At 43.4% G+C, this 22,929-nt stretch overlaps 1 protein-coding gene across 1 annotated transcript in view; it reads left to right on the forward strand.

The window, feature by feature from the left end:
- The window catches only part of raver2 (ribonucleoprotein, PTB-binding 2), a 359,833-nt gene that overhangs the window by 117,290 nt on the left and 219,614 nt on the right, over positions 1 to 22,929 (forward strand). The window contains exon 2 of the mRNA XM_034179562.1: positions 20,846 to 20,912. Coding sequence (XP_034035453.1) covers positions 20,846 to 20,912 — 67 coding nt within the window. The remainder of the gene's footprint in view (positions 1 to 20,845; positions 20,913 to 22,929) is intronic.

Genomic DNA, 22,929 nt, shown 5'->3' on the forward strand with positions numbered 1-22,929 from the left:
GATATATAAATATCATATTGTGGAAATTTTAATTGTGGACTCAAGAGACATAAGTGACTTTGTTGATGAGGAACGACTTACTGACCTTGACTTTGTGGACAATGATGGGATCTTTGTGGAATCAATGGATACCGATTGCAACACTTGAGATGCTTTGAGTGTTTGAGTTTGCAGTTGCGCTGGATAAAAAAAAAAGGTAAATAGACAGCATTTATATAGCGCTTTTCCATCTGCATCAGACGCTTAAACCACTTTAAAAATAATGCCTCACATTCACCCCGATGTGAGGGTGCTACCATACAAGGCGCTCACTACACACCAGGAGCAATAGGGGATTAAAGACCTTGCCCAAGGGCCCTTAGTGTTTTTCCAGTCAGGCTGAAATTTGAACCGAGGATCTTCTGGTCTCAAGCCCATCACCTCCCCCTGGATCAAGACTAAGCTCCGTGCTTTCATTGACTTTCACCAGAAGTGTATCTGTATGCAGTGAAATTTCTTCTTAACCTTTATTTTACCAGGTAAGCCAATTGAGAACCAATTCTCATTTGCAGTGGCGACCTGGCCAAGAGGCAGCGTAAGCAGACAGCACAAAAAAAACATAACACAAACATTCATATAAAAAGACACAATGCAAAATAAACAGAATCACCAGTTTACATCAAACCAAACAGGTTAAAAACAGGTACACTGATCATGGACCAGAGAATGCAATGAATTTTTAAAGGTACTGATTGAAACAAAGGAGCTGAGTTTAAGTGATAACTGTAACTGATTCCAGTCATTTGCGACAGAAAACTAACGAGAAGCGACCAAAGGCAGTACGGGCTTTAGGGACAACTAGATTAATTAAACTGCTTGAGCACAATGTACAGGCAGAATTATGGATCAGAAGGAGAGAATGAAGATATAGTGGAGTTTTACCAATTAGAGTTTTGTAGATGAGAAGGTACCGGTGGACCAGTCTGCGGGAGTGAAGGGAGGGCCAGTTGACTAATGAATACAGGTTACAATGATGAGTGTGAAATGGAGCACCAGTAACAAAACGGATAGCAGAATGGTAAATAACATCTAATTTGTGAAGAAGGGTTTTAGCAGCAGACCTGTAAATGACGTCTCCATAATCAAAGATGGGGAGAACTGTCATCTTAACCAGGAGGTGTTTGGCAGAGTGAGGGAGTGAGGATTTATTGCAATAAAGAAAGCTATACGGGATTTGACTTTTGTTAGAACCGTATTGATGTGTGATTCGAATGTGAGTGAACTGTCTAACCAGATACCGAGATACTTATACGAGGTCTGTCCATAAAGTATAGGTCCTTTTTATTTTTTTCAAAAACTATATGGATTTCATTCATATGTTTTTACGTCAGACATGCTTGAACCCTCGTGCGCATGCGTGAGTTTTTCCACACCTGTCGGTGACGTCATTCGCCTGTGAGCACTCCTTGTGGGAGGAGTCGTCCAGCCCCTCGTCGGAATTCCTTTGTCTGAGAAGTTACTGAGAGACTGGCGCTTTGTTTGATCAAAATTTTTTCTAAACCTGTGAGACACATCGAAGTGGACACGGTTCGAAAAATTAAGCTGGTTTTCAGTGAAAATTTTAACGGCTGATGAGAGATTTTGAGGTGATACTGTCGCTTTAAGGACTTCCCACGGAGCGAGACGTCGCGCAGCGGTCCCAGGCGCCGTCGTCAGCCTGTTTCAAGCTGAAAACCTCCACATTTCAGGCTCTATTGATCCAGGACGTCGTGAGAGAACAAAAGTTTCAGAAGAAGTCGGTTTCAGCATTTTATCCGGATATTCCACTGTTAAAGGAGATTTTTTTAATGAAAGACGTGCGGGCGGATTGCAGCGTCGGCTTGCAGCCGCTGCGACGCTCCGCCACTGGAAAAACACCTGCGTCGGGACGCAGCCGGCACGGTGCGGCAGCACAGGAAAAACACCTCCGTGTTGATAACCATTTGTAAAATCCAGACGGCTTTTGATGGCTTTCAGTGGAGTGAGTATATGAGAAATTGTTTAACAGCTGGGCATGTTCCAACTTGTCCTTAAGGCTTCCAACGGAGGTGTTTTTCCTGTCCGCACGTCTTTCATTAAAAAAATCTCCTTTAACAGCGGAATATCCGGATAAAATGCTGAAACCGACTTCTTCTGAAACTTCTCTGTTCTCTCACGACATCCTGGAACAATAGAGCCTGAAATGTGGAGGTTTTCAGCTTGAAACAGGCTGACGACGGCGCCTGAGAGCGCTGCGCGACGTCTCGCACCGTGGGAAGTCCTTAAAGTGACAGTATCACCTCAAAATCTCTCATCAGCCGTTAAAATTTTCACCGAAAACCAGCTTAATTTTTCGAACCGTGTCCACTTCGATGTGTCTCACAGTTTTAGAAAAAATTTTGATCAAACAAAGCGCCAGTCTCTCAGCAACTTCTCAGACAAAGGAATTCCGATGAGGGGCTGGACGACTCCTCCCACAAGGAGTGCTCACAGGCGAATGACGTCACCGACAGGCGTGGAAAAACTCACGCATGCGCACGAGGGTTCAAGCATGTCTGACGTAAAAACATATGAATGAAATCCATATAGTTTTTGAAAAAATAAAAAGGACCTATACTTTATGGACAGACCTCGTATGAGTTGACAAAATCAATTACAGAGCCGTCTTTTGAAGTGATGGTTAGAGGGCAGCTAGAATATGGAAGAGATCTGCTAAACAGCATGCTGAATTGTTGAACTTGTGGAGGCATTCAATCTCGGCAATGGCATTCACATATCTGGGTCGTCTGCCTTGAAGATTGGGAGACACCTGGGAAGAACCTATGGAGTCACGAGAGCAGCGGACAAAGATTTTTGGTGATTATGATGCCCTTGCAGAAGAATAAAAGGCTAAGTATTTAAGGTCCTAGTGCTTATATGGTTGTGAGACTTGAAGGCTAACCACTGACCTAAGGCGACAACTACAACCCCAATTCCAATGAAGTTGGGACATTGTGTAAAATGTTAATAAAAACAGAATACAATGATTTGCAAATCCTCTTTGATCTATATTCAGTTGAATACACCACAAAGACAAGATATTTAATGTTCAAACTGATAAACTTTATTGTTTTTGTGCAAATATTTGCTCATTTTGAAATGGATGCCAACAACATGTTTCGAAAAAGCTGGGACATTGGTATGTTTACCACTGTGTTACATCACCTTTCCTTCTAACAACACTCAAAAAGCGTTTGGGAACTGAGGACACTAATTGTTGAAGCTTTGTAGGTGGAATTCTTTCCCAGTCTTGCTTGATGTACGACTTCAGTTGTTCACCAGTCCGGGGTCTCCGTTGTCGTATTTTGCGCTTCATAATGCACCATACATTTTCAATGGGCAACAGGTCTGGACTGCAGGCAGGCCATTCTTCCACATCGCGACGGAGCACTTTTATCAGCTAACTTTCATCAGCGTTGGCAAGCTAACTAGCTTGCTAAAGCTTTCGTTTTTATTTTTATTTTATTTTTTAGCACTGTTGTCGTGCGTTACCTGTGCTGCTCCACAGCCTGTCCAGTGGATTTTTATTTTATTTTTTAGCACTGTTGTCGTGCGTTACCTGTGCTGCTCCACGGCCTGTCCAGTGGATTTTTATTTTATTTTTTAGCACTGTTGTCGTGCGTTACCTGTGCTGCTCCACGGCCTGTCCAGTGGATTTTTATTTTATTTTTTAGCACTGTTGTCGTGCGTTACCTGTGCTGCTCCACGGCCTGTCCAGTGGATTTTTATTTTATTTTTTGGCACTGTTGCCGTGCGTTACCTGTGCTGCTCCACGGCCTGTCCAGTGGATTTTTGTTTTATTTTTTAGCACTGTTGCCGTGCGTTACCTGTGCTGCTCCACAGCCTGTCCAGTGGATTTTTATTTTATTTTTTACCACTGTTGCCGTGCGTTACCTGTGCTGCTCCACAGCCTGTCCAGTGGATTTTTATTTTATTTTTTGCCACTGTTGTCGTGCGTTACCTGTGCTGCTCCACAGCCTGTCTAGTGGATTTTTATTTTATTTTTGCACCGTTGTCGTGCGTTCGCTGTTGCCGTGCGTTACTTGTGCTGCTCCACAGCCTGTCCAGTGGATTTTTGTTTTGTTTTTTGCCACTGTTGTCGTGCGTTACCTGTGCTGCTCCACAGCCTGTCCAGTGGATTTTTATTTTATTTTAGCACCGTTGTCGTGCGTTACCTGTGCTGCTCCACAGCCTGTCCAGTGGATTTTTATTTTATTTTTTAGCACTGTTGTCGTGCGTTACCTGTGCTGCTCCACAGCCTGTCCATTGGATTTTTATTTTATTTTTTACCACTGTTGTCGTGTGTTACCTGTGCTGCTCCACAGCCTGTCCAGTGGATTTTTATTTTATTTTGGCACCGTTGTCGTGCGTTACCTGTGCTGCTCCACAGCCTGTCCAGTGGATTTTTATTTTATTTTTTACCACTGTTGTCGTGCGTTACCTGTGCTGCTCCACAGCCTGTCCAGTGGATTTTTATTTTATTTTTTACCACTGTTGTCGTGCGTTACCTGTGCTGCTCCACAGCCTGTCCAGTGGATTTTTATTTTATTTTTTGGCACTGTTGTCGTGTGTTACCTGTGCTGCTCCACAGCCTGTCCAGTGGATTTTTATTTTATTTTTTACCACTGTTGTCGTGTGTTACCTGTGCTGCTCCACAGCCTGTCCAGTGGATTTTTATTTTATTTTTACCACTGTTGTCGTGCGTTGCCTGTGCTGCTCCACAGCCTGTCCAGTGGATTTTTATTTTATTTTTTACCACTGTTGTCGTGCGTTACCTGTGCTGCTCCACAGCCTGTCCAGTGGATTTTTATTTTATTTTTTGGCACTGTTGTCGTGTGTTACCTGTGCTGCTCCACAGCCTGTCCAGTGGATTTTTATTTTATTTTTTACCACTGTTGTCGTGCGTTACCTGTGCTGCTCCACAGCCTGTCCAGTGGATTTTTATTTTATTTTTACCACTGTTGTCGTGCGTTGCCTGTGCTGCTCCACAGCCTGTCCAGTGGATTTTTATTTTATTTTTTACCACTGTTGTCGTGCGTTACCTGTGCTGCTCCACAGCCTGTCCAGTGGATTTTTATTTTGTTTTTTTGCCACTGTTGTCGTGCGTTACCTGTGCTGCTCCACAGCCTGTCCAGTGGATTTTTATTTTGTTTTTTGCCACTGTTGTCGTGCGTTATCTGTGCTGCTCCACAGCCTGTCTAGTGGATTTTTATTTTATTTTTGCACCGTTGTCGTGCGTTCGCTGTTGCCGTGCGTTACTTGTGCTGCTTCGTGGCCTGTCTGGTGCCTTAACTAAAGCACTCCTTCTGCTGAATCACCTCTAAATTATTTACACATTATTCACTTTGCGTGTTTTTAGGAATCCACTAGGTTGCGTAGCTACTAGCTTTTAGCCGATTTAGCATGGCGGCTTCTCCTGTCTCTCCCGCACTTTTCTGCTCTGGTTGTGAAATGTTTAGTTGTTCCTCGGCCTCCTTTAGCAGTAACGGTACTTGTAATAAGTGCAGCTTATTCGTAGCTTTGGAGGCCAGGCTGGGCGAATTGGAGACTCGGCTCCGCACCGTGGAAAATTCTACAGCTAGCCAGGCCCCTGTAGTCGGTGCGGACCAAGGTGGCTTAGCCACCGTTAGTTCCCCCCTGGCGGATCCCGGGCAGTCGGGAAAGCAGGCTGACTGGGTGACTGTGAGGAGGAAGCGTAGCCCTAAACAGAAGCCCCGTGTACACCGTCAACCCGTTCACATCTCTAACCGTTTTTCCCCACTCGACGATACACTCGCCGAGGATCAAACTCTGGTTATTGGCGACTCTGTTTTGAGAAATGTGAAGTTAGCGACACCAGCAACCATTGTCAATTGTCTTCCGGGGGCCAGAGCAGGCGACATTGAAGGAAATTTGAAATTGCTGGCTAAGGCTAAGCGTAAATTTGGTAAGATTGTAATTCACGTCGGCAGTAATGACACCCGGTTACGCCAATCGGAGGTCACTAAAATTAACATTAAATCGGTGTGTAACTTTGCAAAAACATTGTCGGACTCTGTTGTTTTCTCTGGGCCCCTCCCCAATCAGACCGGGAGTGACATGTTTAGCTGCATGTTCTCCTTGAATTGCTGGCTGTCTGAGTGGTGTCCAAAAAATGAGGTGGGCTTCATAGATAATTGGCAAAGCTTCTGGGGAAAACCTGGTCTTGTTAGGAGAGACGGCATCCATCCCACTTTAGATGGAGCAGCTCTCATTTCTAGAAATCTGGCCAATTTTCTTGGATCCTCCAAACTGTGACTGTCTAGCGTTGGGACCAGGAGGCAGAGCTGTGGTCTTATACACCTCTCTGCAGCTTCTCTCCCCCTGCCATCCCCTCATTACCCCATCCCTGTAGAGACGGTGCCTGCTCCCAGACCACCAATAACCAGCAAAAATCTATTTAAGCAAAAAAATTCAAAAAGAAAAAATAATATAGCACCTTCAACTGCACCACAAACTAAAACAGTTAAATGTGGTCTATTAAACATTAGGTCTCTCTCTTCTAAGTCCCTGTTGGTAAATGATATAATAATTGATCAACGTATTGATTTATTCTGCCTAACAGAAACCTGGTTACAGCAGGATGAATATGTTAGTTTAAATGAGTCAACACCCCCGAGTCACACTAACTGTCAGAATGCTCGTAGTACGGGCCGGGGCGGAGGATTAGCAGCAATCTTCCATTCCAGCTTATTAATTAATCAAAAACCTAGACAGAGCTTTAATTCATTTGAAAGCTTGTCTCTTAGTCTTTTCCATCCAAATTGGAAGTCCCAAAAACCAGTTTTATTTGTTATTATCTATCGTCCACCTGGTCGTTACTGTGAGTTTCTCTGTGAATTTTCAGACCTTCTGTCTGACTTAGTGCTTAGCTCAGATAAGATACTTATAGTGGGCGATTTTAACATCCACACAGATGCTGAGAATGACAGCCTCAACACTGCATTTAATCTATTATTAGACTCTATTGGCTTTGCTCAAAAAGTAAATGAGTCCACCCACCACTTTAATCATATCTTAGATCTTGTTTTGACTTATGGTATGGAAATAGAAGACTTAACAGTATTCCCTGAAAACTCCCTTCTGTCTGATCATTTTTTAATAACATTTACATTTACCCTGATGGACTACCCTGCAGTGGGGAATAAGTTTCATTACACTAGAAGTCTTTCAGAAAGCGCTGTAACTAGGTTTAAGGATATGATTCCTTCATGTTCTCTAATGTCATATACCAACACAGAGCAGAGTAGCTACCTAAACTCTGTAAGGGAGTTAGAGTATCTCGTCAATAGTTTTACATCCTCATTGAAGACAACTTTGGATGCTGTAGCTCCTCTGAAAAAGAGAGCTTTAAATCAGAAGTGTCTGACTCCGTGGTATAACTCACAAACTCGTAGCTTAAAGCAGATAACCCGTAAGTTGGAGAGGAAATGGCGTCTCACTAATTTAGAAGATCTTCACTTAGCCTGGAAAAAGAGTTTGTTGCTCTATAAAAAAGCCCTCCGTAAAGCTAGGACATCTTTCTACTCATCACTAATTGAAGAAAATAAGAACAACCCCAGGTTTCTTTTCAGCACTGTAGCCAGGCTGACAAAGAGTCAGAGCTCTATTGAGCTGAGTATTCCATTAACTTTAACTAGTAATGACTTCATGACTTTCTTTGCTAACAAAATTTTGACTATTAGAGAAAAAAATTACTCATAACCATCCCAAAGATGTATCGTTATCTTTGGCTGCTTTCAGTGATGCCGGTATTTGGTTAGACTCTTTCTCTCCGATTGTTCTGTCTGAGTTATTTTCATTAGTTACTTCATCCAAACCATCAACATGTTTATTAGACCCCATTCCTGCCAGGCTGCTCAAGGAAGTCCTACCATTATTTAATGCTTCAATCTTAAATATGATCAACTTATCTTTGTTAGTTGGCTATGTACCACAGGCTTTTAAGGTGGCAGTAATTAAACCATTACTTAAAAAGCCATCACTTGACCCAGCTATTTTAGCTAATTATAGGCCAATCTCCAACCTTCCTTTTCTCTCAAAGATTCTTGAGAGGGTAGTTGTAAAACAGCTAACTGATCACCTGCAGAGGAATGGTCTATTTGAAGCGGTTCAGTCAGGTTTTAGAATTCATCATAGTACAGAAACAGCATTAGTGAAGGTTACAAATGATCTTCTTATGGCTTCGGACAGTGGACTTATCTCTGTGCTTGTTCTGTTGGACCTCAGTGCTGCTTTTGATACTGTTGACCATAAAATTTTATTACAGAGATTAGAGCATGTCATAGGTATTAAAGGCACTGCACTGCGGTGGTTTGAATCATATTTGTCTAATAGATTACAGTTTGTTCATGTAAATGGGGAATCTTCTTCACAGACTAAAGTTAATTATGGAGTTCCACAAGGTTCTGTGCTAGGACCAATTTTATTCACTTTATACATGCTTCTCTTAGGCAGTATTATTAGACAGTATTGCTTAAATTTTCATTGTTACGCAGATGATACCCAGCTTTATCTATCCATGAAGCCAGAGGACACACACCAATTAGCTAAACTGCAGGATTGTCTTACAGACATAAAGACATGGATGACCTCTAATTTCCTGCTTTTAAACTCAGATAAAACTGAAGTTATTGTACTTGGCCCCACAAATCTTAGAAGCATGGTGTCTAACCAGATCTTTACTCTGGATGGCATTTCCCTGACCTCTAGTAATACTGTGAGAAATCTTGGAGTCATTTTTGATCAGGATATGTCATTCAAAGCGCATATTAAACAAATATGTAGGACTGCCTTTTTGCATTTACGCAATATCTCTAAAATCAGAAAGGTCTTGTCTCAGAGTGATGCTGAAAAACTAATTCATGCATTTATTTCCTCTAGGCTGGACTATTGTAATTCTTTATTATCAGGTTGTCCGAAAAGTTCCCTAAAAAGCCTTCAGTTAATTCAAAATGCTGCAGCTAGAGTACTGACGGGGACTAGCAGGAGAGAGCATATCTCACCCGTGTTGGCCTCTCTTCATTGGCTTCCTGTTAATTCTAGAATAGAATTTAAAATTCTTCTTCTTACTTATAAGGTTTTGAATAATCAGGTCCCATCTTATCTTAGGGACCTCGTAGTACCATATTACCCCATTAGAGCGCTTCGCTCTCAGACTGCAGGCTTACTTGTAGTTCCTAGGGTTTGTAAGAGTAGAATGGGAGGCAGAGCCTTCAGCTTTCAGGCTCCTCTCCTGTGGAACCAGCTCCCAATTCAGATCAGGGAGACAGATACCCTCTCTACTTTTAAGATTAGGCTTAAAACTTTCCTTTTCGCTAAGGCTTATAGTTAGGGCTGGATCAGGTGACCCTGGACTATCCCTTGGTTATGCTGCTTTAGACGTAGACTGTGGGGGGGTTCCCATGATGCACTGTTTCTTTCTCTTTTTGCTCTGTATGCATCACTCCGCATTTAATCATTAGTGATTGATCTCTGCCCCCCTCCACAGCATGTCTTTTTCCTGGTTCTTTCCCTCAGCCCCAACCAGTCTCAGCAGAAGACTGCCCCTCCCTGAGCCTGGTTCTGCTGGAGGTTTCTTCCTGTTAAAAGGGAGTTTTTCCTTCCCACTGTAGCCAAGTGCTTGCTCACAGGGGGTCGTTTTGACCGTTGGGGTTTTTCATAATTATTGTATGGCCTTGCCTTACAATATAAAGCGCCTTGGGGCAACTGTTTGTTGTGATTTGGCGCTATATAAAAAAAAAGTTGATTGATTGATTGATTCTAGAACCCGCACTCTTTCACTACGAAGCCACGCTGTTGTAACACGTACAGAATGTGGCTTGGCATTGTCTTGCTGAAATAAGCAGGGATGTCCCTGAAAAAGACATTGCTTTGATGGCAGCATGTGTTGCTCCAAAACCTGGATGTCCCTTTAGCATTGATGGTGCTGTCACAGATATGTAAGTTGCCCATGCCATGAGCACTAACACACCCCCATACCATCACAGATGCTGGCTATTGAACTTTGTGCTGGTAATAGTCTGGATGGTCTTTTTCCTCTTTTGTCTGGAGGACACAATGTCCATCCATCCATCCATCCATTTTCTTCCGCTTTATCCAGACTCGGGTCGCGGGGGCAGCAGCTCAAGCAAAGCCGCCCAGACCTCCCGATAAACACACACACCTCCCCCAGCTCCTCCGGGGGAACCCCAAGGTGTTCCCAAGCCAGCTGAGAGACATAGTCCCTCCAGTGTGTCCTGGGTCTCCCCCGGGGCCTCCTCCCGATGGGACGTGCCCGGAACACCTCTCCAGCGAGGCGTCAAGGGGGCATCCGGAAAACATGCCCGTGCCACCTCAACTGGCTCCTTTCGACGTGGAGGAGCAGCGGCTCGACTCTGAGCTCCTCCCGAGTGACCGAGCTCCTCACCCTATCTCTAAGGGAGTGCCCAGCCACCCTGCGGAGGAAACTCATCTTGGCCGCTTGTACTCGTGATCTCGTTCTTTCGGTCATGAGCCAAATCTCGTGACTATAGGTGAGAATCGGAATGTAGATCGATCGGTAAATCGAGAGCTTTGCCCCCCTACTCAGCTCTCTCTTCACCATGACGGTCCGATACAGTGATCGCATCACTGCAGATGCTGCACTGATCTGTCTGTCGATCTCATGCTCCATCCGTCCCTCACTCGTGAACAAGACTCCGAGATACTTAAACTCCTCCACTTGAGGCAAGGACACTCCACCGACCTGAAGAGGGCAAAGCACCTTTTTCTGGTCGAGAACCATGGCCTCGGATTTGGAGGTGCTGATTTTCATCCCGGACGCTTCACACTCGGCTGCAAACCACCCCAGTGCACGCCGAAGGTCCTGATTTGACGAAGCCAACAGAACCACATCATCCGCAAACAGCAGAGACAAGATTCTGTGGTTCCCAAACCAGACCCCCTCTACACCCTGGCTGCGCCTAGAAATTCTGTCCATAAAGATAATGAACAGAACCGGTGACAAAGGGCAGCCCTGGCAGAGGCCAACGTGCACTGGAGCTGCTGGAGCTGGTACCCACGTGTAGAGCTGGTCCAGTGTGCCGCGACCAGGATGAAAATCACACTGCTTCTCCTGAATCCGAGGTTCGACTATCGGTCGAATTCTCCTCTCCAGTACTCTGGAATGGACCTTACCGGGGAGGCTGAGGAGTGTGATCCCCCTGTAGTTTGAACACACCCTCCGGTCCCCCTTCTTAAACAGAGGGACCACCACCCCGTCTGCCAATCCAGAGGCACTGTCATCGAACGCCACGCGATGTTGCAGAGGCGTGTCAGCCAAGACCGTCCCACAACATCCAGAGACTTAAGGTAATCAGGACGGATTTCATCCATGCCAGGAGCCTTGCCACCGAGGAGCTTTCTAACCACCTCTGTGACTTTGGCCCGGGTAATGGATGAGTCTGCCTCTGAGTCCTCAGTCTCTGCTTCCTCTTTGGAAGACGTGACGATGGGATTGAGGAGATCCTCCAAGTATTCCTTCCACTGCCCAACAACATCCCCAGTCAGGGTCAACAGCTCCCCACCCGCACTGTCCACCACCAAGATCGTGGATTGCCGCTGTGACAGGCACCAGAGACCTTGTGACCACAGCTACCAGTGGCCGCATCAACAATGGAGGTGGAAAACATAGTCCAGTCAGACTCCATGTGTCCAACCTCGCCCGGGATCTGAGAGAAGCTGTCCCGGAGGTGGGAGTTGAAGACCTTGCTGACAGAGGGTTCCGCCAGTCATTCCCAGCAGACCCTCACGATTCGTTTGGCCTGCCAGGTGTGACCGGCTTCCTCCCCTCCCAGCGGATCCAACTCACCACCAGGTGGTGATCGGTCGACAGCTCAGCCCCTCTCTTCACTTGAGTGTCCGAGACATGTGGCCGAAGGTCAGATGATACGACCACTGTCTCAGGATGTCCCGGTGCCGTGTGCACTTATGGACACCCTTGTGCCTGAACATGGTGTTTGTGATGGACAAACTGTGACTAGCACAGAAGTCCAACAACTGAACACCACTCGGGTTCCGATTGGGGAGGCCGTGCTTCCCGATCACCCCCCTCCAGGTCTCACTGTCGCTGCCCACGTGGGCGTTGAAATCCCCCAGGAGAACAATGGAGTCCCCAGTCAGAATGCTATCTAGTACCCCTCAGGGACTTCAGGAAGGTCGGGTACTCTGCACTGCTGCTCGGCCTGTAGGCCGAGACAACAGTGAGAGACCTGTCCCTGACCCGAAGGCGACCCTCTCATTCACCGGAGTGAACTCCAACACAACACAACACAACACGTGATTGAGCTGGGGAGCAATAAGCAATGCGACCCCAGCTCTCCGCCTCTCCCCGTGGTCAACGCCAGAAAAGTGGAGCGTCCAGCCCCTCTCCAGGAGTTGGGTACCAGAGCCCAAGCTATGCGTGGAGGTGAGTCCGACTATCTCTAGTCGGTATCTCTCAACCTCCCGCACAAGCTCAGGCTCCTTCCCCCCCAGCGAGGTGACATTCCACGTCCCAACAGCCAGGGGCTGTGAGCGCGGACCAGGCCGCTGTGCCACCCGCCTTCGACTGCCACCCAATCCTCTCTGCACCCGACCCCCATGGCCCCCCTCTGCAGGTGGTGAACCCACAGGAGGGCGGGCCCACATCGTTCTTTTGGGCTGAGCCCGGCCAGGCCCCATGGGCTAAGGCCTGACTCCATGGGCTAAGGCCCGACCACCAGGCGCTTGCGCAAGCCCCAACCCCAGGCCTGGCTCCAGGGTGGGGCCGCAGCTCTGCCATAACGGGCAACGTCTCGGTCCTTGATTTTTTTACTGGTCATGGGAGCTTTTGAACTACCCTTAGTCTGAACCGTCACCTAGGACCTGTTTGCCTTGGGAGACCCTACAACCCTCACCCCATCTTTGCTTGTGAACGGCTGAGCCTTTTGGGGGTGTTCCTTTTATACCCAATCATGACACTCACAGTTATTGTCCTCAGTTCCCAAACGCTTATTGAGTGTTGTTAGAAGGAAAGGTGATGTAATACAGTGGTAAACATACCACTGTCCCAGCTTTTTTGAAACGTGTTGCAGGCATCCATTTCAAAATGAGCAAATATTTGCACAAAAGCAATAAAGTTTATCAGTTTGAACATTAAATATCTTGTCTTTGTGGTGTTTTCAATTGAATAAAGGTTGAAGAGGATTTGCAAATCATTGTTTTCTGTTTTTATTTACATTTCATACAACGTCCCAACTTCATTGGAATTTGGGTTTTAGATGTCTTTGGTACTTGGTATTTTTGGAGAATCTTTGGGTACAGTTGGAGTGACTTAATGCTAAGCAAACAGTTACTTAGGAAGGCTCAGAAGTATCTCTTGCATTGGGAGGAAATGTCAGCCACGACATTTTGGCCATAAGGTGCGTTTCTCTGGGCATGAACCAGCACAGAGATGCCTCGGTGTTGAGGACTACCATGGCTTGCAGACATGGGGCCAAATACAAAAGTATTTATATTTGAAAATACTTAAATACATTTTTTGGAGTATTTATTTTTGTATTTTCTGATTTTGAATTCAAAGTATTTGTATTTATATTTCAAATACATCGCCGATCCCAAGTATTTCCAAATACTTTTACAAATACTTTTTCAAATACTTTTCAAACTTGGGAATCTCTGTGACACCGTGTTGAGACACACCAGATATGACATTTTATTATTATTTTGTGATATGGTGGATACATCCATCCATCCATTTTCTTCCGCTTATCCTAGGTCGGGTCGCGGGGGCAGCAGCTCAAGCAAAGCCGCGCAGACCTCCCGATCTACACACACCTTTCCCAGCTCCTCCGGGGGAACCCCGAAGTGTTCCCAAGTCAGCTGAGAGACGTAGTCCCTCCAGCGTGATCTGGGTCTTCCCCGGGGCTTCCTCCCGTTGGGACGTGCCCGAAACACCTCTCCAGTGAGGCGTCCAGGGGACATCTGGAAAAGATTCCCGAGCCACCTCAGCTGGCTCCTTTCGACATGGAGGAGCAGCGGCTCGACTCCGAGCTCCTCCCGAGTGACAGAGCTCCTCACCCTATCTCAAGGGAGCGCCCAGCCACCCTGCGGAGGAAACTCATCTCGGCCGCTTGTACTCGCGATCTTGTTCTTTTGGTCATGAGCCAAATCTCATGACCATAGGTGAGGGTCGGAACATATATCGATCGGTAAATCGAGAGCTTTGCCCCCCTGCTCAGCTCTCTCTTCACCACGACGGTCCGATACAGCGACCGCATCACTGCAGACGTTGCACCGATGGTGGATACAAAAGGATGCAATATTGATGGAAACAGAATATATATTGTGATAGTTTGATTATTGCCTGTGATATTATAATAGTGAATTTGTGAATAAACATTCAGTCCTTTACTTATCAATAGTATTTGGTCATGCTATTTTCACAATAAATTGTCACCGGTTTATCAGTTTTTATGTTGATTTGTTGTTTATAGTTCATAGAAAGTATTTGTATTTGTATTTGAAATACTCAAAATATAAAGTATTTGTATTTGTATTCATATTTGAAAAAGTACAAAGTATTTGTATTTGTATTTGGAATTTGAAAATCTAAAGTATTTGTATTTAAATACAATGCAAAGTATTTGACCCCATGTCTGATGGCTTGGGAATGCCAAGGGCATGCCCACTTTTCACCTGGCTGCAGCAGATAGGTGGTGACTTTGGAGATGTGAGGATGGACTGGTTGTCTGCCTGGATGGTTGCCGTGTAGGACCCAGGGCAGTTCTGTGGATGTGACAACACGTGGCTCCAGCACATGCTCCCAGACCTAATGCTCATACAATTTTGCAACAAAACAAGATGCAGTGTGGGTGGAATTGCAAAAATTAAAGACCTCATTTCCTGATCGCTCCGGGCTGAATTTAGCGATGTCTGAATGCTCACAAATCATTATTCAGATGTTACTGACATCTGTTTTGCCAAATCAGCTGAGGCAGTGCCCTAAGTTGTGCTTACATAGTTATCTAGATGTTTCAAAACAAATTCATTGGAAAAATGTTAGAATGCAGCATTGTCCCTAAGCAGGAAATGTGGCCACTGAAAGAAGGAAACAGCAAAAAACTGAGTGGCTACAGTGCCAACATTAAAATCAACAACTGAAAGCTTCATGCAGAAACCTTTTTTAAGTCTGTTTGTTTTAGCGCAGTGCATGCTGGAAGGACCTGGGGTTGATGACTGAATTCTGACTTCACATGTAAGCACAGAGCCAGAGGGAAGTAATCTCGTCACATAACATTTTGATCATTGTGAATTCCGGTGTGTGTGAGTGTGTGTGTGTGTGTGTGTGTGTGTGTGTGTGTGTGTGTGTGTGTGTGTGTGTGTGTGTGTGTGTGTGTGTGTGTGTGTGTGTGTGTGTGTGTGTGTGTGTGTGTGTGTGTGTGAGACCAAGGACAGACATCCTGTGGGATCTGCATCACTCTGTTGACTTGCCATTAAATTGTGTCTCTGGTAGCACTTAACAATAACTGTTCGTGTTCCACAGTCTGACTTTGAGATTGCTTTTTTTCTTCGTCTTCTTTTTTTTTTTTACATTTGTCTTATGGTCTTCAACCTGCTCGCTGTAAAATAATTTGTGCTCTTGGTCTTTAACAGTAAGTGGATGACAAGGTTGCTCGTATCACAGAGACATACCTGAAAATGCCATATTTCCTGTAATTTGTTGAGGGTGTTGTTTACTTGTGTGCTCTGTGCAGTTTGTGTGGGTGCACGACGAACACGTCAGACGGACACTGATGCTAACAGAGAGGTAGCAGTGTGAAGAGGATCAAGTGGATTATTTAAGCTTTGTCTGTGTTTCTATTGATTAAATACTGCCACCAAAGAGATAACAAAGAGACTGCAAAGTCTGCAAGGTCATGTCTGGAGCACGCGTTAGTGCCACACGTTCCCAAATCCACCACACGATGGAACCACCTTGGGTCCTGTTGGGCAGCCACCCCCACCTCCAGAAAGTAGCCTTCTATCTTCTTAGCAAGGTGATATGTGGGTGTCCCCTTTGCCTTTTCCAGCCGCTGACATCCTCCACAGTGAGCTGTGTTTGGGTGATTCAGAGAAGGACAAAACATGGACAAAATGTCGTAGCTGATGTTCCCTCACTGTGCAAGTAATACTCCTTATGTGAATCTCCCCAGTTAACTATTTATTTGATGCAAAGTCAGTCCAGCAGTACACAAAGAGCCTTCAAAGAGATCCAATACACAAAACATCCTTAGGCCACTGGTTAGTGTCCAAGTCTTACAACCTCACAGTAACGGGGCTGTTCCACAGAGTGCTGTTAACTTTCCTTTTTGTCCTGAGTAGCAAATTGGGGCACAGTTTGAAGCATCATAGTAATTTCTTGATCCATCTTTGTCAACTGTGAACAAATTTGGTGTAGGGAAAACCGGGGCACAGTGAATCAAGGGGCACGGTGAATCAGTAGCTATATCTGTAAAACATATTTGCAGCAGTTATGCCATATTTTTTATGCATAACGACATCCCCCTTATAAATTAGTGTTTTGTTTTTGGATGCATTAAGGGTAAAACTAAGTGGCAAGTGAAGTCAGGTTTTTTCCTATCAAAAGTAAATTTTGTAGATGTCAGTGTCTTTGTATTTATTTCTCACAACAGAGGAAAGGTGTTGTTATTGTTAGAAGACTACCCCGCCCAACTGATGAGTATGTGTTATGTCGTCAGCTATTTGATAACATGACTCGTGTGTCACATGCACCCGGAGCACAGTGAATCGAGGCACAGTAAATCAGTCCAGAAAGTGATTTACTAAGCCCCAGTATCAAGTGGATGACAAATATTACTTGTTGAAGCATTTACATTTATTTTTCCATGAATTATTTCTATAATTTGTGTATATAAACAACTGTTTTCATGTTTGAACAGAAATTATGACACTTGTATTTATAATAGTTTCTAAAGGACTTATATCAATATAAGACACACACATTACACAGCTGGTTTGCTGGATTATAGTTTGTATATGCAGCAGCATATATTTAATAATTTTGAAGAAATCTTTATAATCGTGTGTTTTTTCATTATATTCTAAGATGATTCACTGTGCCCCGGACACTGATTCACTGCACCCTGTGAATTAGTGTTCGGGGCACATTGAATCAAAAATTTTAAACACCTGTTACACTTGGGGTGACATAATAACACAGCCTTATAAACAATAACTTGCTGTATTAAATCCAGAATAGAATGACCTAAACCTATGCCTAATGTGTTTATGCTGCCACAAAACAACATTTCTGATCCACTGTACCCCGGTTTCCCCTACATAATAGCACCAGATTTGAAATTGGGATCCAGTTTTTGAACTGTTCAAAAATTTCATCCCAATTCTCAAATTTACTTCTAGTACCTAGCATTTTCCAGGTATTCATAATCTCAATGGCTTTGATCATGTTCAAACTTCTTTAAACAAGGTATTTATCGTGAGAACAGCTTCAAACCTGTTTGATCGTGCTCCATCGGGGTCAACATTTGAAGCCGAAGCAGCGTTTGTTGCTGTTTCTGTTCAGACTTGAACAGCTTGCTCATGTCTGGCTGAGTGTGCAGCGACTTTCTTTCATTTTCGGGTGGGTTGACAGGTCTGCACTTTATAAGCCAACCTATTACAGTCAAGACAGATTAAGCCATTTCATCCAGTTTGTGCGCTTCTTTGGATCGTGAGTGATCGTACTAGAGCAGCGCCCTGTGGAATAGGGGTATAAGACAGGAAGCACCAGCACCCTAAAGACTTGGACCCTTGTGCTCCTGCAAATATAGTGGTATTGCAAAACACAGCTGTTCAACAATCTCATGGGTCCAGTAGTTCTTCCCAAGTGCCTCTCAGTCTTGAAGACTGAGACCCAGAGACATGAATTTAACTGCAGTGATGAGTAAATCTCTATACACGCTTGGCACTTTCACAGCATACAGATACACCTCTTAGAAGAAGAAGAAGGACGTTTATTGTCACTGGGCATACATGGATACACACAGTGACATTTGTCCTCTGCATTTAACCATCGTAATTACAGTTTGACACAATCCAATCAGTAGAACCTGAGGGAGCCAGCTCCAGATCTGGAGAGGCTGATGGTGGGGGAAAACTGGAGTCCCAGGAGCAAACCCATTCAGATACATGGCTAATAAGCACAGACCTCCTTGATGTGATCTGAGAGTTGTAACCACTGATCCACCATGCTGGCCACATCTTGGAAGTCTTAGACTTGATCCAGTACAACTGCAAACAGACCCTCTAACTCTTCACTTATCTTCTCAAGTAACGTGCTCAGGGTAGCCACTGATTCTGAAGAATCACAGCATCATCCACAAAGTCAAGGTCAGTAAACCTTTCCTCATCAAGACAGGCACCCTAATTGCTGGACTCCACATCTCTTCCAAATATCTCATCCAGTTCATGCAAGCCCTGGACAGTGTACATGGTAGCCAGAACATGTCCCAGACAGAAACGGAGTCTGCAAATATAATATAAAATGAAATTCAGACTTATTTTCATTTATTATGCAGTTGTGTGCATGTTTTTTTGTGAGGATTGAAGCTTCTTTGCAGTGTGTTGCTGTCATTATGACAGGAGGCACAAATCTTTTCATCTCGTGAAAACACTTTAAAAAATATATATAATTACTCATTTCAAACCACATTACTGCAATTGGGAAGTATTCTGTGAAAGATTTTTATCATGAACAAAACCAGAATTGCCTCATGTGTAAAAAAATTTTTAAAAATAAAAAAATTCTTCAATATTATTAGACGGTATTGCTTAAATTTTCATTGTTACGCAGATGATACCCAGCTTTATCTATCCATGAAGCCAGAGGACACACACCAATTAGCTAAACTGCAGGATTGTCTTACAGACATAAAGACATGGATGACCTCTAATTTCCTGCTTTTAAACTCAGATAAAACTGAAGTTATTGTACTTGGCCCCACAAATCTTAGAAACATGGTGTCTAACCAGATCCTTACTCTGGATGGCATTACCCTGACCTCTAGTAATACTGTGAGAAATCTTGGAGTCATTTTTGATCAGGATATGTCATTCAAAGCGCATATTAAACAAATATGTAGGACTGCTTTTTTGCATTTACGCAATATCTCTAAAATCAGAAAGGTCTTGTCTCAGAGTGATGCTGAAAAACTAATTCATGCATTTATTTCCTCTAGGCTGGACTATTGTAATTCATTATTATCAGGTTGTCCTAAAAGTTCCCTAAAAAGCCTTCAGTTAATTCAAAATGCTGCAGCTAGAGTACTGACGGGGACTAGAAGGAGAGAGCATATCTCACCCATATTGGCCTCTCTTCATTGGCTTCCTGTTAATTCTAGAATAGAATTTAAAATTCTTCTTCTTACTTATAAGGTTTTGAATAATCAGGTCCCATCTTATCTTAGGGACCTTGTAGTACCATATCACCCCAATAGAGCGCTTCGCTCTCAGACTGCAGGCTTACTTGTAGTTCCTAGGGTTTGTAAGAGTAGAATGGGAGGCAGAGCCTTCAGCTTTCAGGCTCCTCTCCTGTGGAACCAGCTCCCAATTCAGATCAGGGAGACAGACACCCTCTCTACTTTTAAGATTAGGCTTAAAACTTTCCTTTTTGCTAAAGCTTATAGTTAGGGCTGGATCAGGTGACCCTGAACCATCCCTTAGTTATGCTGCTATAGACGTAGACTGCTGGGGGGTTCCCATGATGCACTGTTTCTTTCTCTTTTTGCTCTGTATGCACCACTCTGCATTTAATCATTAGTGATCGATCTCTGCTCCCCTCCACAGCATGTCTTTTTCCTGGTTCTCTCCCTCAGCCCCAACCAGTCCCAGCAGAAGACTGCCCCTCCCTGAGCCTGGTTCTGCTGGAGGTTTCTTCCTGTTAAAAGGGAGTTTTTCCTTCCCACTGTAGCCAAGTGCTTGCTCACAGGGGGTCGTTTTGACCGTTGGGGTTTTACATAATTATTGTATGGCCTTGCCTTGCAATATAAAGCGCCTTGGGGCAACTGTTTGTTGTGATTTGGCGCTATATAAAAAAATTGATTGATTGATTGAATATGTATGTCTTTGTGATAAAGAAAAAGGAAAAAGAAAATAAGGACTGATTACATTCCAAGCTGTCATGCTGACTGGAGATGGTGTATTATTGAACTTATTCATCCATCCATTTTCAAAACCTGCTTGTTTCAGCTAAGGGTCACAGTGGGGGTGGGTGGGGTGGAGCCCAGCGGTCACTTGGTGAGATGTGGGGTACATCCTGGACAGGCTGCCAGTCTATGGCAGATCGGATGAACACATTCAGATAATCAATAATAGCACTCATGTTCAACAAACACTGTATTAAATAATTTGCTGTTCATGTTTTTTTAAGTATAATGTATTGGATGTCATAAAGGGCAGATAAAGCACTGAAGGATCAGTATGATGCATCAGTACTGTTGATAGTAATTGTGCTGTTTTTGTGCAGTGAAACAAAAATAAGTAATTTCAAGTCATCCCTGTGTGACGTGTTATGCACGCCTCTTTAATGTCATTTTGTAATTTAAGAGTTTGATTTATAAAGGAAATTATGTCTGAAAAAATGTTTAGCACAACCCTGTGAACTTAAACATAAACCAAACTGAGTTTCTATACAGTACTGGAGCTTTGTTGTTATTGTTCATTATTTTTAGTAAATTTGATTGTTAGCAGTTATTCTGGCGTTGTAGTAATGTTTGTCATCTCTGTTGTGCTTTTTCTTTCTTTCTCCTTATAGGAAGTCCATGAAATTCTGAAACAGTATGAACTCAAGTACTGCTTTGTGGATCGAAACAAAGGAACAGGTAAAACCCCTGCTAAAAGTAAAGGTACCTTGACACTTGCACAAACTTGATCTGCGCACTGGTGCACAATCTGCCGTGCCAAAGAGTAAAGTTGTTGTAAACCAGTATAAACTGTGCATGCCTGTGTGCAAGTGCACAAAGAAAATTTTGAAATATTTAAAATCTCTGGCACGCATTAATTATTTAAACGTCACATGAACATTTTGCAAACAATTCAAAAACACTGGGTGTCAGTGCGAATCATTGCGTCAGCACATTGCATTACAGCGCAGCACATCTGAACAATTATGACGAGATTTTAAATCTATTATAAACATACAGATACTCATAAGAAGGAATGAAAATGCAACTGTTTTACCAAGCCATTACAGTATAAATATTACAAATAATTACCTTTTAGATGATTCCAAATGCATTCTCCATGCCATGAAGCGCACGAGAGAGAGAGAGAGAGAGAGAGAGAGAGAGAGAGAGAGAGAGAGAGAGAGAGAGAGAGAGAGAGGAAAGCTGCAGCTGTAGAAAATTCGTCTGTGATTCCACAACTGATTAGAGGTGGTTTAATCAGCACAAAGCGCAGCATCCAGCTGAACACAGCAGGTCACTTTGGCACAATGAATTGCGCAGCAGTGTGGGGGTTAAATGCGTGCAAGTGTCAAGGCACGCACACAGATTTACATGTGTTTGTTTGTTGGCACAATCCTGTAAGTCAATGAGAAACATGCAAACATCTCTGATTACAAATGTGTAGTTATCGCGAAAGACAGTCATACAGTGATATCTATGTAGCAGATATGACTGAAACATGTTATCAAAGTAGTCATAGAAATAGTGGTAAGGTTTCTATTGCAGTATCAGAATAGATTTGTCTTATAATCACTGCTTGTTTTGAGGCAAAATGACTGTTCTTATGCAATTTGTAATAGTTTAAGTAGAAAAAATTACATTATGAACAATTTCACTTTTTTGTCTTGACCAGAATAAAATAAATTTGACTTCACTTTCAATATTCATCTTAAGTTTCATTATTAAACATGCACATAATATTAATTTGGGAAAGAAACATGTATTAGACAGTTTAATTAGAATTTATTTAAATAATTATTTTGTTTGAATCATATTTCTGTTTGAATCACTACAGTTCTCACACCTTAGTTATTGCTTTCAGAAGTTTTGTTGACGTCAGTTATTTGGGGAAACAATGAACTTTCTAATGTTATATAAAGTCTTGTGAATTTGTTAGGCTTTGCTAGTTTTTTTCATATGATCATCAAAGTTTTGTGGTGTCTATTTACACCTTTCGTGATTTTTTTTCTTTTTCAAATCGGTTAATGTGACCACTATACTCTATTAGTTCTTGGATGCTTAGCTACATCGTCTCTCTCTTTGAATATTTGACAAATTGTTGTTGTGCTTTGGTTTATTTGTCATTTTACTCGTATTATTGGCAGTATGGCCAAGCAGATGGTTGCCCCTGTGAGTCTGGTCTGCTTGTGATTTGTTCCTACAATCAAAAAATGCATGGGGGAGTTTTTCCTGACAACTGTTGCCAAAGTACTTTCTTGGAAGCGCCTTGGGGTGACTTATGTTGTGATTTGGCACTGTATAAATTAATTGAATTGAAATTAAATTTAATTGGATAAATGTTGATACTTACAGTGCATCCAGAAAGTATTTTCCGCATTTTGTTATGTTACAGCCTTATTCCAAAAAAGGCTGTATTAGACTGAAATCTCTCCAGAGATGTTCAGTCTGATTCAGATCTGGGCTCTGGTTGGGTCACTCAAGGACATTCACAGAGTTGTCTAGAAGCTATTCCTTTGATATCTTAGCTGTGTGTTTAGTGCCATTGTCCTGCTGAAAGATGAACCGTAGTCCCAGTCTGAGGTCAAGAGCGCTCTGGAGCAGGTTTTCATCCAGCGTGTTTCTGTACATTGCTGTATTCATCTTTCTCTCAATCCTGACTAGTCTCCCAGTTCCTGCTGCTGAAAAACATCCCCACAGCATGATGCTGCCACCA

This window comes from Thalassophryne amazonica, chromosome 10, assembly GCF_902500255.1.
Source record: "Thalassophryne amazonica chromosome 10, fThaAma1.1, whole genome shotgun sequence".
Taxonomy (NCBI): domain Eukaryota; kingdom Metazoa; phylum Chordata; class Actinopteri; order Batrachoidiformes; family Batrachoididae; genus Thalassophryne; species Thalassophryne amazonica.